The 14,291-nt window shown below is 39.9% G+C and overlaps 1 protein-coding gene across 1 annotated transcript; it reads right to left on the bottom strand.

Moving 5' to 3' along the window:
* Window positions 1-223: 223 nt before the first annotated feature.
* Window positions 224-841, bottom strand: LOC124220099 (uncharacterized). The gene has a single exon (XM_046628550.1). It carries the CDS (start codon window positions 839-841, stop codon window positions 224-226), a length of 618 nt encoding a protein of 205 aa, XP_046484506.1.
* Window positions 842-14,291: the final 13,450 nt, after the last annotated feature.

Here is a 14,291-nt window from a genome sequence, read left to right on the forward strand (position 1 = left end):
CTTGTTTTTTCAATCGTGGCATAGAAGCATCACATGCGGCAACAATCAATCCCATTGTTTTTGACACTAATGTTTCTGTCTCATTACGGGTATTCGGATTCGTGTTGTTCTGGAAAGACGACGAGCTTCGTGTCAGAGAAGTTCGCAGTGCGTCTAAGTCGAGCTTCTTGGCATTCCACCTCCGCGGTTGATGATCACGACGAGGTACCGAAATAGCTGCCATTCAAATACTGAATGTTACATATTGATGATCACTGCCACTGTATTCCTCTGATACTGTCCAATCCTCGATCATATTCGCGATCCTTGGAGTCGCCAACGTGATGTCGAGGATGGATTCCTGATATCCTGGTCTTCTGAAAGTCGTAGTATTTCCGGTGTTCAGCACTATGAGGTCAAGTCTTGCTGCAAAGTCTGCTACTTCGTTGCCTCTAGTGTCGGAGAAATCAGCACCCCATTTAGCCGATTTCGCGTTGAAATCACCAGCTACGATGACTTCCTGGTTGAACTTATCGATGATGTCTTCTATGTTTGCCATTTTCTGGCGGAACACACTAATCCCTTCATTGGGTGAAAGGTAGACGCTCATAATATAGGCTGTTGGGGTTTTGATCCAGACGTATCCTGGTCCGCATCCGCTGCTGTCGACGGTGACGTTCTTCGTGTTTGCGATCCAGATCGCTGCCGTGCCGGATTTATCAGCGAACCATGTTCTGTCCTGGATGTTCAGATGTTGCTCGCAGATGAGGCAGATATCGATCTTGTCTTCAAAGATACGCTGGTGTAGTAAATTTTGCGCCAAAGCGCACCTGTTCAGGTTGCCCTGTAATAAGCGCGTCATTTCGGCCCTCTCGCAGCTTCGGCAAGTGCGGTGCGAAATGCCTTACAAGCTCCGGAGCCGGCGATATGACATAAGCCATCATGGACTTCTTTGTCCGGCGTACAAAGAAAGCACTTTGGCTTCACCGCGCAGTCTTGCGACTTGTGGTTTTCGCCGCCACACTTGTAGCAACAATTGCTCCTGTCGGGTCCCGTACAGCTACGTGTTTGGTGCCCATACCCAAGGCATTTGAAGCATCGGGTCACTTTTACGACTGGGCGAATGCGGCAGTTCACCCATCCAATTTTTATGCGAGCTTTATCGAGGGCCTGGGTTGCACTGGCCTCGTCTATCTCACAGAAGGCCGCACGTTGTCCTCTTGGTGTAACCTTGGTCAAGTTGACCCGTTTAATCTCCAGGTTTGTCGTGAAGTCCCGCTTGAGTGCTTCACGAACGTCAGTTTCGGTAGAGACTCCATCCAGATCAAGAATCTCTATCGTCGTCAGTGGTGTCAGTGTTTTCACCGTGCCGATGTTTGTGGTTGCTGTCTTTATCGCGGCAGCAAAAGCTGCGCTGTCTTCAGACTTGCGGCTCATCTCCAGCAGGACGCCTCCGCGCCTTGTTTGTGTGATAGACTTAATGTTTACGCCAGTCTTGCTCGGGTCTACCTTGGCCTTGATCTCTTTAAGGAGTTCGGCGTACGTTCGCCCCTCTGCTGGTTGGACAAGAACAGCCTTTGTTCTTGGTTTCCTTCTGTTCGCCTTACGATGGCTATTTGCCAAAGGGCCATCTTTAACGTTTGGCTTTTGGGGCGCTTTCGCTGTTGCTGTCGAGTCTTGTGGCACTTTTTCCTTCGTTTTTCTTCGCCGAGTCACTACCGCCCAGATGTTGTCGTTGGCCGGTTTTTTAGATGCTCGCGAATCTTGATCAGAAGCGGGGCTAGGTGTGGGTAGCGGCCTTTTTTTTGAGTTTGAATTCTTCAAGGTGGCTTCCGGTGTCTGCTGTGCATTTGGTTGGGGCTCCATCTGAGGAGATGTTTGCGTTGTTTGCGCTGTCCCGCTTGGTACTGTTTTCGGAGCACCAGTGTAGTCTTTTAGTGCCAGGTGATATGCTGTGTCGATCTACCTGACTAACTTCTTTATTTCTCCGTGAACGTTGTTCCTATCCTTGATGTACCACGCTAGCTCTTCAATTTTGGAGCCTAGTCTCTCCATCGGTGTTTGGCGACATCCACTGGTCGGTGCAGAGTTTACTCTGTCCCGGTGGGATGCGACCAAAACATTTTTCCCTCGTGTAGCTGGTGGGGCAATGTTCGTGCCCTGCTCGACGTCCATGAAGACGTCCTGTGCAGTCTCTTGGTTGTTGTTGTTTGTGTTATTTGTAGTCTCCATAAGTTTATGTAATACTCCAGAACAAAAGGTCGTCTCCGAACGCGATGCCTCCGGAAGTTAGGGGGTGATCACTCTAACAGCTACCCCATGACTGAGAGAGCTTGTGGCTATTGGAGCAGGGAAAGGCATCTGCTCCAGCCGTGCACCATATTCCATCACGGGCTTCCTCTTGCTCCCGTGGGTGCGGCACGTAGATGCCGGGAGTTTCCACGTACGCCGCGCTATAGGGATCATATCGCACATCTCTTTCGAGCAGCGTCACCAAATCCGCTTGCGTACGTAACCCTTGGTCAGTTGTTGTGACCAAACCTTCCATCGCTGAAGGGGAGTTGGTATTTTTTGCCGCGGGAACTATTTTATTTCTTCTCCGACCCACCCGGATACACGGTGGGCGGCTGTTTCCTCTTCAGCTCTCGTGTTGCTCATTTGGCACCACCCAGGGAGCACATATGGATTAAGGATTCCACGGACGCGAGCAACTTTACTCCCCGTGTGTGTGTGTGTGTGTGTGTGTGTGTGTGTGTGTGTGTAAAAATTAGGTCGCAGATTTTTTTCACGTAGATATAATTGTTACATAAAAATAATTATGTAACGAGGATACGAATACTTTGAAACATACTAGAATGGATCTCTTGACACATCCCTGTGATGTTAACGGTGATATATTTTATTCATGTTTACGTCATTATGTAACAGTGTTTTAGCGAGTAACAGGAGAGGAGACTCGTGATCTGGTTTGATACAGGTTGTCACAATAAAAACTGAACACACTCAATTTAGCAAAAAAAAATTATAACTTGATTTATTGGATACACTATACACGGTTAGCGAATTACCCGATATGTACAATGCACGTGGTTGCCAAGAACAACACGTGGTAGTGAATGCACCCAAATTCACAATTAATTTAATAATTCCTTTAAAGCGAATTCTCGCACATTAATAATTACAGTAACTTCAATAAAAAATTCAACCAAATACCACGGTCACAACTATTTTTATCAATAGCCGAATAATTAAATAAACCAGCGACAAGAAAAACCACGAGGTGAACAAGAGGTAGCAGTAAGAACAAAAAAAAGGCCGGAAAAACCGGGAGAATTGGCGTCTTCTTCTCCGTGAGAATGACTGCGCATGTCCAATAGCTAAGAGCCAATAAGAAAATTCATAGCGAGTGACGTCAGAGAATAGCGAAATGCGCAAGCGTCAATAAATTTAAACTATAAATTTATTGATTGGCTATCGATTGTCGGGTGATCTATGCCCTGTTTAGTGCTGCCTTCTTGCTGCGAGTAAGCCGAACTTCGCTTCGCCCGGGCAATTTGAGTGTTGACTGAACAAACAGATATATCAATTTTTTGGACCACACAAAAATGAATGCTTTGAGACCCAAATGTTACGTAACATCTTTTCTGTGAATTTAACATGAAATTTTCACGTAGTTGTCACATTACACTAAAGTCAACGTACCTTGAAGGGCACATACAACATATCAGTTATGTACCCAACCAGACAAATCATTGACTTTTTCAAATGTGCTACCTGGGTAGTGACACAGCTGCAAGAATTGGCTGATACTTCGATGCGGCAGATTAAGAAAAAAATCAAAACAGAACAACCATATATTACTATGAAAGAAGAAAAACTTGATGAGAACGACGGTAATGATGGTGATGATAATGAAGATGGCGATATGGATGATGCGGATTTCATGGATGCGGCAGACCAAACATTCACAGGAGATAATATTTCCACCACAAGCACACCAATGAAGAAGATCGATATGTCTGTGGGACAGTATTTAAAAATGTTTGGTACAAAGAAATAAAATGATCTAGACAACACATATGGCGTTCGAAAGTTGGAAAAACGCATGATGATTGGCGATTCGCAAATCCATTTCGTTGAGGATCAGATATATGTGGGGGATGAAACATATGAGAACCAGGATTACCCAAATTATTGTACAAAAAATCACCGGATCCCACCATTGTGAACGATACAGACAAAAATAATGATATAAAAATTGTAACCATGACAAATGCACATAGAAAACATTACAAGGTCGATGAAAACATTCGTGTTGATGCGAAAAATGCAAAGAATAAAAGTTTAATTACGCAATTTGTCGGTTCACGACGAAAATCTGGCAAAGGTTCACCCAGCTATGAGATTGCACGAAAGGATGGGCAAGAGGTCGATTACGTCTACTGGGATAATGCAAATAAAATTGTGGATCGTCTCCGACTGCTTATGGCATCACAGGCGGCCGGCAATACCAATCACGCTAACGAAATAGTTGCAATTATTGAAGAGTTGCGAGAAGCCGGAATCGTTTATTAGCGACAGATCAGCAGGAAAATTATCATTTATAGATTAGTCGTTCAACGATGAGCTTCGGTATATTTGGACGAGAATTGACGCGTGGTCTGAGTAAAAAATTTGTGCGTGGCCCTCCAGGCATTGGATTTAAAATCACTCCGGACAATCAATATGATATAGACAATAGATGATTGTGTAATATTGCCGATCCGCAGCATGCAAATGATGCCGTTCCATTGAAAGATCTGCACAGTGTTTTACAAAATACCGCCGAAGATCTTACGCAAACTTTGCAATCGAATTTTTCTGTGGTCTTGAATGATATCAATGAACTGCGTAAGAATGTCAAGGAGAATAGCAAGCTTGTAAATACTGTGTTTGAGCGCGCTCGGAATCTTCACAGTCGATTGATAGCGCAGGAAAATAACTAATCACAACCTAGTCGCACGGCTTGACAAAAGAAAATTAAGCCGACCTAAAAAAAAGTTCGTGAAGAATCAGAACTGCCGGTTTGATCGCAAACCAGAAAGCAAGTGCAGCTATTGAAGCATGAAGGAGACGATAACCAATGAACATCACAAACCCGCTCGACGCAATATCCGCCGCGGTTTGTGGATTTACGTGGACTGTATGAGACTTGGCAAGCTGATCTGGTTGATATGATTGTATACAGCTCACATAATAAGGGATACAAATACCTGCTCACAATCATTGATATATTCTCCAAGTACGCTTGGACGGTGCCGATAATGTCCAAGAGTGGAAAAGATGTAACTACCGCACAGTGCGGCCAAAGGCCCCTTTATGCGGCCAAAAGTCGAAAAATGTAGAGAATGATCCACAAATTGGTATGTGGGGGTTTTTGGGGTCGCTGATTATGAATTCATCATCAGAATTAGCAAATTCAAGATGGCCGACCTAGTATGGCGTCTTATCATACGAAAAAACTTATAAAAAATTAAATGAATTGGGCGATTGATTAAAAGTCTTTGTTTTGAGATTGTTAGGGTATGTAATTGAGAACGAACAAATTAAAAATGGCGGGTCGCAATATGGCGATGTTATACAGGAAAAAAATTCTGAAAAAATTATTATATTTTTATTGACATTTACCATAGTAACTCACATCACATATGAAGATTTCAGAAGCGTAATGGATAAAATATTTAAAAGTTAGGTGTAGAAAATAATATTACATGAAAAAATTTGCATTGCCAATCTCGTCACAGTTGCAATCTTCTATATCTGTATCGGTTTCTGAGGCCGAAGAACTGTCATAATATTGTAGTTCCGTTTGATTATTCACAGTTGGAGGAGCTAACAAATTAATACAGTCTTCAGATAAAGATTTTAGTGGTTTCATGGGTAATCTCCGACAGCTGGAGATTTGTGGATCAGACGCAATCAAAAATCGTTTGAAAACATCTTCCAACGTTTTTTGACGATAATGTTTTCTTGCGAAATTCATGCGGTAGATCCTAAAAAAATTTATTACAGGCTTCCTGCGCATCTTCGGACATTTGACCGATCGGTAACACCGAATGTTTTATTATTTCGGGGCCATGAATCAAAAGTTTTTGAACCAAAGTGGGCATATAATACCGGGGATATTGTTGTACAATGTCTTTAGCTAATTTTACTGCATACTGCCGAAAATTGTTATCATCAATAGCATGACGCAGCTGCGTATAACCCTGTCTCTCTTTCTCATATTCTTTTGATTCACTGTATGGATGTGTTTTCCTTCGAAGGCTCACTTTTATATTTGTTTTTCACTTTGGTTTTTGAATTCTATGCTTTATTTCATTTTGTTTTTCATCTATTACTGTGATCGTTGAAACGAATATCTGACTTTTTATTTTGTAATACAGTGCACAAAAACTGAACGGGCAGCAACGGGCAGTTAAAATTGATTTTATATAGTACATGATACTTTTATCTGAAACCTCAAATGACTTAGAGAGCAAGATGTAATAAGATAAAAAAGTATTCACTCAATCAAATCCATTCAATTTGAGAAAATTAACCAAAAAATAGTCCTTACATATCCCCTTCTAACAATGTACTATTCAGGAATTTATATTCAGAATTTTTTTTACTTATTCTACTCACCTTCAGCTGTGGAATCCATTTTGTTTCGTTCGAATCGCTTTAAAAACAAAAATTTGACGCCTGTTTATCCGACGCGTCGCCAGTCGCACTTTCCTAACCGTCGTGTAGCGTTCGGGCGAAGGCCATATTCAGACTGAGATTATGGGGGGAGATTTGAGGCAAGGGACCTTACTATGAACGTTTTCCGTCTCCTAGGGGACTCCTTTAGCCAACCCAATGACAAAATATCCACAACCGAAAACTTTTTTTTTCGACTTTTGGCCGCATAAAAGGGCCTTTGGCCGCACTGTGTACCGCCATGAAATCCATACTAATACAAGAGCGCGTACCCAGACATCTACATGTTGATCATGGTAAAGTATTTCATAATGGCGAATCCAAAGCTCTCGTGAAACAGTACAATATCAACATGTGTTCTCCATTCAGTAATTTAAAAGTCTCGGTCTGCGAGCGTTTCAACCGAACTTCAAAAAATAAAATGTAGAAGCAATTTACTCTTTGAGGTTCTCACATATGGATTGACATTTTGCATGATTTGATCAAATCCTACAACAACTGCAAACATCGTACGATTCAGATGAAGCCAGCGAATGTTACCACCATCAACGAAAAACAGTTGTATGAACGCGTTTACAAGCCGCGACAAGTCTAATGCGTTAATCGGAACCGAAAATTCAAAGTTGGTGATCGCGTTCGAATCAGCCCATATAAAAATGTACTCAAAACAGGCTATAGACTGAATTGGACAACGGAAATATTCACCGCGAAAGAGGTGAAAAATACCAAACCTCCAACTTACAAGCTTATCGATTATCAAAATAAATCCATCGAAGGAGGCTTCTATGAGGAGGAACCAAGTGAAGTGAAATACCCCGATGGTTATCTAGTGGAGAAAGTATTACGCCAACGTGGAAATCAACTCTACGTGAAGTGGTTGGGATTTGATAGTTCGCAAAATGGTTGGATAGATAAGGTTGATTTTTAAAACAATTGTATTTAATAATGACATATAACATGAATCATACAAAAGGCATTTTATTCATCATGTTTTTCCTCAAATTATTTTATGTTGGCAGTCAATAACACTTAATGCCCTAATTAGGAATTTTATAAAATATATATATAATTCCTAATTAGGGCATTAAGTGTTATTGACTGCCAACATATATATATATATATATATACCGGGACAATCTCTTGAAACTATACATATAATGCGCATGCGCGAGTTTTATCGGCTGCTCGGGCAGGTTGACCACTCCGAGTTTCAGCTGTCAAACTCTGTTTCTGGCGGCGTTGTAGTTCATACGAATTTTCGAGGTTAGAATCATAACAGTCGAGGTAGTGACTCGGAAAGTTGATGCTAATGCTCTTTGAAAATTGGCTTTATTTGACTAAAATGAGAAATCTGTTTAAATGTTGGGTGCTTGGAAGAAAGGCAGCAGGTAGGTGCGAACACTTTATTTGATCATTTTTATTATTTCGTACATTAGAAATAACAATGGAATTTTTATCTATCAACAGGTGATACGGCTAAAATAATTACATCTCTGATATTCACTGTTATCTGCCCATTCAATTTGTCAGACGTACAAAGATCATCGCCACTTTCAAGCAGCTAAGCAACTTTCTCACTCTTTTGTGATTTCAGGCGGTAATATTGAATCTTATCACTTTCGAAAATGAGACATTAAACCGAGCGTTCAAGAAATTTGAATATCTCACTATCTGTAACGGAACTGTGAATCTTTTTTTTCTTGAAAATAGTTCAACAAAATTTACGAATAGTCGATAGTCAATGTATTTTTTCCGTTTAACAAATTATTGCTACTACTATTTAAAATTTCCGAATGATTATCAGAATTTATTTCGCAAATTTTCAATGATGTTCGATTAAATAAATGAAGGGAACCTAATACTCAAATTGAAAATTCAAGTAATATTAGATTTATTAAAATGATTTCTGTATTTCATGTAAGTGCGGTTCGAAACAAAGAAAATCTAATCGGAAGCGTAGAACTCAGGAACGTAAATCACATCCTGTGACACAAGTTGAAAATCAAGTTTCTCAAAATGCGCCTTAATGTCACAATTAGCTTCAAGGACAATCATGTTTTAGAGTAATGTCAATTTTAAAGTAATGTAAAGATTGTGTCCCTTGTTCCATCAAAATAAATGAATATCTAATTTTTAACGAAGTTTATGAAGATTTTTTTCCAAATAATGTAATCCGATACAATATCTTCTTTATAGTCCTCCGAACATCACGTTCTAACAAGGATATTTGGAAAGAGTCCCTTTGTTGCAGAAACCATTATAAAATTCTTGGTTTTCAATTCGTGCTATTGAATAACTCTGTGTTTCAGGTTCCATTTTCAATCTCAAAATGGGATTTTTTTTGCTCCAGATAATGCTAACATGAAATGCAGAAATAATTGCGGTACATGGAGATTCACAAGCTTTCAGTCTTAGCGTAGGACCCTATGAAGAGTATAAAATTGAATTTGGTTTCAAGTTATGGTGCAAATAGCTAGCCAGATGACACCGTCAACTAAGATTAAATTTAAAGACATTTTTACTGAACTTATTTAACAGTTCTAGATTTGGATTGATTCAGTTTGCCTAGCAAAATTCAACCCTACAATCTAATTGAAGACTTGAAAAACTATTTATCTGAATTCAATGCCAAAGAGAGTAAAAGTAAGCTTCAAAATAAGATACCAAATCAAATGGTATAAAGTTTGAAAAACAATGCTGGTCAATAATAATACTTAAATTACAATGGTGCACAGAATGATTCCTCGGTAGAATGAATTGGCAGCAACGGTTAAGTAACAAACTTATCGCTATTGGCTCGATCAAAGTAAAATGATGGGATATTCAGCCATTATGATCTGTAGTATATCCCGCTCTTCAATTTTGCCTCAACTGATGTTAAGAAGGTGGCGATGGCCTGATAAAATTCACTCTGGCACCTGATGTCTGACGAAACAACCAGGTTCGATGGTTCTAATGATTGCACCGCTCGAGAAACCAGGATCCTTGCCACCTAAACGTTTTGACCATCAGGTAAGGCATAATTTTCCTCGTCTTAATTAAAGTTTAAACTTCGAGCCTGCTGAAAAAAATACCAATTTTATCATTGAATCCATGTTAAAATATTGTCATTGTCAAAGATCACGTAATTGGAAATTTACTTACATGCTTCCGTGCCTGACAAATTCAGTCCCGCTTTGACAATGAATTATTTCGTACCTGAAAATATTAGAAGCTATTATTATCAAACAGGATCTTTCGGTATTTTTGAAGGCAAAAGAAACGGCAGCACTTTTTGAAAGGCCACCAATGGCCAGACGAGGGGTGATCAGAAGAGTGGAGATTGGTCTCCCAGTGTTATCGGACGATTGTCTTGTAAGTTATTGTTTGTTTCCTAATTTTTCATTGATAGCATGATTTACACTGTAATATTAACTGTTGTTCTTTTTCTCTTTTTATTCTTGGATATCTGGTGAACCCTCTTTGTTAACGGAACATTGATTGTTGTACAATGGAGCTGCAAAAACTTTGTCAACTAATCAATGATGTCGGCGAGGTTTTTTGTGAGTATTGCGTCGGGTACGTTTTCTGTTAATTGCTACTCTTTGTCCTCCTAAGCTTCGTGTGTAAGATGAATAATTTCTTTATTCCTTGTTACTCATCTCTTTTATTTATTTCATGTTCATCGGCACTAATTACTGACTTCTGGAGCACTGCACCGTAACGAATCTACTCTGGAAATACCTTCTACTGGGTCTCAACCATTCTTTTATTTTTAATTTTATGTAAATAAAGAATCTGTTCACAATAAACATTGTTTTTACTTACCTACCTCTGTTTGTCCAGATTCCCACTTGTTAATGACATTTCACGTTGAATGTTAGATTTCTTCTTTCAATAAATAACACCCAATTTCTGTATCATTTGATATTTGCTTTTCCGTTGAATTCTTTATTGCGTCGGTTGAATATCTTCCGAAATCAACCACGGTATTGCTGAACGATACTATTCTTCTTAGACAATTCACGCTACGTAAAAATAAACAGCAGCATAACCTCAATCCACGGCTTTACGCGCGAGAGAATTACAGCTTTTGTTTCATTTTGTGTACGTTGGCGCCTTGCTCAGCAGATGAAAACATCACCGCGGCGCGATTTCACCGACCAATGAGATTAAATTATTTGGCGCATGCGCGTTATATGTATAGTTTCAAGAGATTGTCCCGGTATATATATGTAAGTTTGTGGCCTGTTTACCCAAACTTATCCATGAAAAACAATAAACACGCTGAACGGGTCACGGAAAGGAGATTTAAGAGTGAACACCGCGGAGCCATCGCGTCGGGAGAGAGGGGAGTGATTGACAGGCGCTCGAGACATCCACTAGCGTCATAGTGAATGCTCCGAAAAATATATTGTTTATTATAAATTATTCTTTGTTATTACTATTAACCAAGCCTGCATTCCCGATCGTGAAAACCGACATTGTTGTTGATTTAGGTGATTATGAGTGTTATAATTATTTTTGTTATTATTTATGTAATTATTTGTGATTGGTGTTAATATAATGTTTTAGTATCGTTTCTACATCAACCCAAGTCGTTGAGACTCAGGAATTATTATTTCCGCAACCCTTTTAAGTTATAAGAGTCACGCTTATAACTAAAATATATATATGTCGGAGAAGAATAAAGAGGATGCATCATCAAGTGAATTGGAAACTTGAACTTTGAATGAGTCCGCCGTATCAAGCGTCAAGCGTTATTCAACATGCCTTGAATATAGAACAAACAAATGAATTGTTTATAACAACGCTTGGATGAAATCGACAGTCACGGAAAAGCAAGCGAATTGACCGTACGTGTTGAGATCATCGCGCTTTCTATAATGAACAATCCACAAATTGGAAATCCTTCATCCTCTCCGCCTTTCCGAGGCTTCACCCCGACATCAGAAGTGGGATCAGAATCTGCTTCTCACCGACCAGAATCTGCTTCTCGCCGATCAGAATCTGCTTCTCACCGACCAGAATCTGCTTCTCGCCGATCAGAATCTGCTTCTCACCGAGAAGAGAGACGTGACGACGCAAAATGGCAAATGCTTTTGCAACAGCAGCAAAATAATTTCATGCAGATTATTGAGGCAATGAAGAAACCTTCTCAGACGAAAATCGAGTTACCTGACTTTGACCCAGAAAAAGTGAGCGATACTCGAGCTTGGATTCGTACGGCAGACATGTGTATGTCGGAGCATCCGTTAGAAGGAGCGTCGCTCATGAACGCTTTGAGCCGTGCGATGAAAGGAGAGGCATTATTCTGGCTGACCCAAAACGTATTTGCCGGAATAAATTGGAATGAATTTAAAGAAATATTTTCTCTACGATTTGAATGTCCGGAAACCCTCGCTGCTTTCTTAATGAATATCAATCAAGGAAGGCCAAAGGAAGGAGAATGTATCGCCGCTTATTCAGCCACTGTGATAACCTCGTTGATGAACCGATTGAAGAATCTCTCTATGGAACAGATTGCTGTGTCCTTCGTCCTCAGTCACATTTCTCAATTTGAACCACGACTTCAACGCCTTGCTTTTACGGAAGAAATTGAGACACGGAATAAATTACAAAAAGAATTGAAGGCGGTATATTACTTGAAGAGGAAAAACTCGGAACTTCACACTGAACGTCACAGCGAAGCAAAAAGATTTAAAGAAAAATCGTCTACCAGCCTTCTGAAATGTTTCTCCTGTGGAAAGATCGGGCATAAATCGTCTGCGTGCTATCAAAGAAAAGAGAAAAATGCAGCATCAAATGTGTGGCAGAGAGATGCATCTACAAGCAGTGACACGAGGAAGCCTATAACCTGTTTCAAGTGCAAGGAACCTGGGCATTATTCTTCGCAATGTCCTGGAATGAATAAGAAGCCATCGTCAGGACGCTTCAACGGATCCAATATCGAACGACGAGTGGATATTTGTGAAGTGAATTCGCCTTCTGGCATTTTGAGGCATGCAGGTGAGCAGTTTTCATTTAATTTTGATTCTGGAGCCGAATGTTCTTTAATAAAAGAATCAGTGTCGTCAAGGTTCTCCGGGAAAAGACTTGATAATATCGTCACTATGACTGGAATTGGACAAACAAGTGTCCATAGTACTTTGCAAATTCTTACCAAAGTAAACATTGACGACATTGCCCTAGAAATTCTTTTTCATGTTCTGCCAAGTCATTATTTGAGGAGTGATATTTCGATTGGTCGTGAAATTTTGAGTCAGGGTTTGACTGTGCTTGTATCTTCTAACGAATTGAAATTAATGCGTGAAATCCGTGTCGATGCTTGCAAAATTGGAGAATCAATCGAAGTAAATTTTGACAAAATTGAGACTGACATTTCTTTTGAGTCAAAAGAACGGTTGCTCTCAATTTTACAAGAATTTAGAGAGCATTTTATAACCGGTACACCAAAGCAACCTGCTAAAACGGACCCAATGCAAATTCGCCTGAAAGATCCAAATAAGACGGTATATAGACGTCCATATAGATTGAGCCACGATGAACAAAAAATAGTTCAAAATAAAATCAAAGAGTTACTTGCTGCAAACGTAATTCGCCCAAGCTCATCTCCATTCGCTAGCCCTATCCTTCTCGTGAAGAAAAAGGACGGGTCAGACAGAATGTGTGTAGATTATCGAGAACTAAACGATAATACTGTACCTGACAGATTCCCATTGCCACTAATTTCTGACCAAGTAAATAGGTTACATGGGGCGAAATACTTTTCTAGCTTAGATATGGCATCTGGATTCCATCAGATCCCTATCCATGAAAATTCAATCGAATATACAGCTTTCATTACTCACAATGGACAGTATGAATATCTGTCCATGCCATTCGGGCTTCGAAATGCACCATCTGTTTTCCAGAGGGCCGTTTACAAGGCTTTGGGAGAATTGGCGAATAGTTTTGTCATTATTTACATGGATGATATTCTTATTGTTGCATCCAATGAGGACGAAGCCCTGGAGAGGTTGAAGCTTGTATTAAAAGTTTTGATAGATTTCGGCTTTACTTTCAACATCAAAAAATGCTCTTTCTTAAAACAAAAAGTAGAGTATCTCGGTTATGAAGTTTGCAACGGAGAAATCCGACCAAATAAGAAGAAAATTTTAGCTTTAATATCTTTACCCTCTCCTAAAACGGTAACACAATTACGGCAATTCATTGGTTTGGCATCTTACTTCCGTCAATTCATTCCAGGGTTCTCTCAAATTGCGGCTCCTTTATACGCGCTAACTTCCGCAGCAAAAGGAAACATTGAATGGAAAGAATTACATGAGAATATTAGAACACAAATAATTTCAGTACTTACCAATGAGCCAGTACTGACAATATTTGACCCGAATTGTCTTACTGAATTACATACTGATGCAAGTTCGATGGGCTATGGGGCAATTCTAATCCAAAAAAAAGAAAATATATTGCGCGTGATTGCTTATTTTAGTAAACGTACTTCACCAGCTGAATCGAAATATCATTCGTACGAGTTGGAAACACTTGCTGTTGTTAACGCGGTTAAACATTTTCGACACTTTTTATACGGACGCAAATTTCTTGTCGTC

This window comes from Neodiprion pinetum, chromosome 1 (genome assembly GCF_021155775.2).
Source record: "Neodiprion pinetum isolate iyNeoPine1 chromosome 1, iyNeoPine1.2, whole genome shotgun sequence".
Classification (NCBI taxonomy): Eukaryota; Metazoa; Arthropoda; class Insecta; order Hymenoptera; family Diprionidae; genus Neodiprion; species Neodiprion pinetum.

What these genes read in the sequence shown, in the direction of transcription:
- LOC124220099 (XM_046628550.1), bottom strand. Translation starts at nt 841, where the DNA reads ATGACGCGCTTATTACAGGGCAACCTGAACAGGTGCGCTTTGGCGCAA.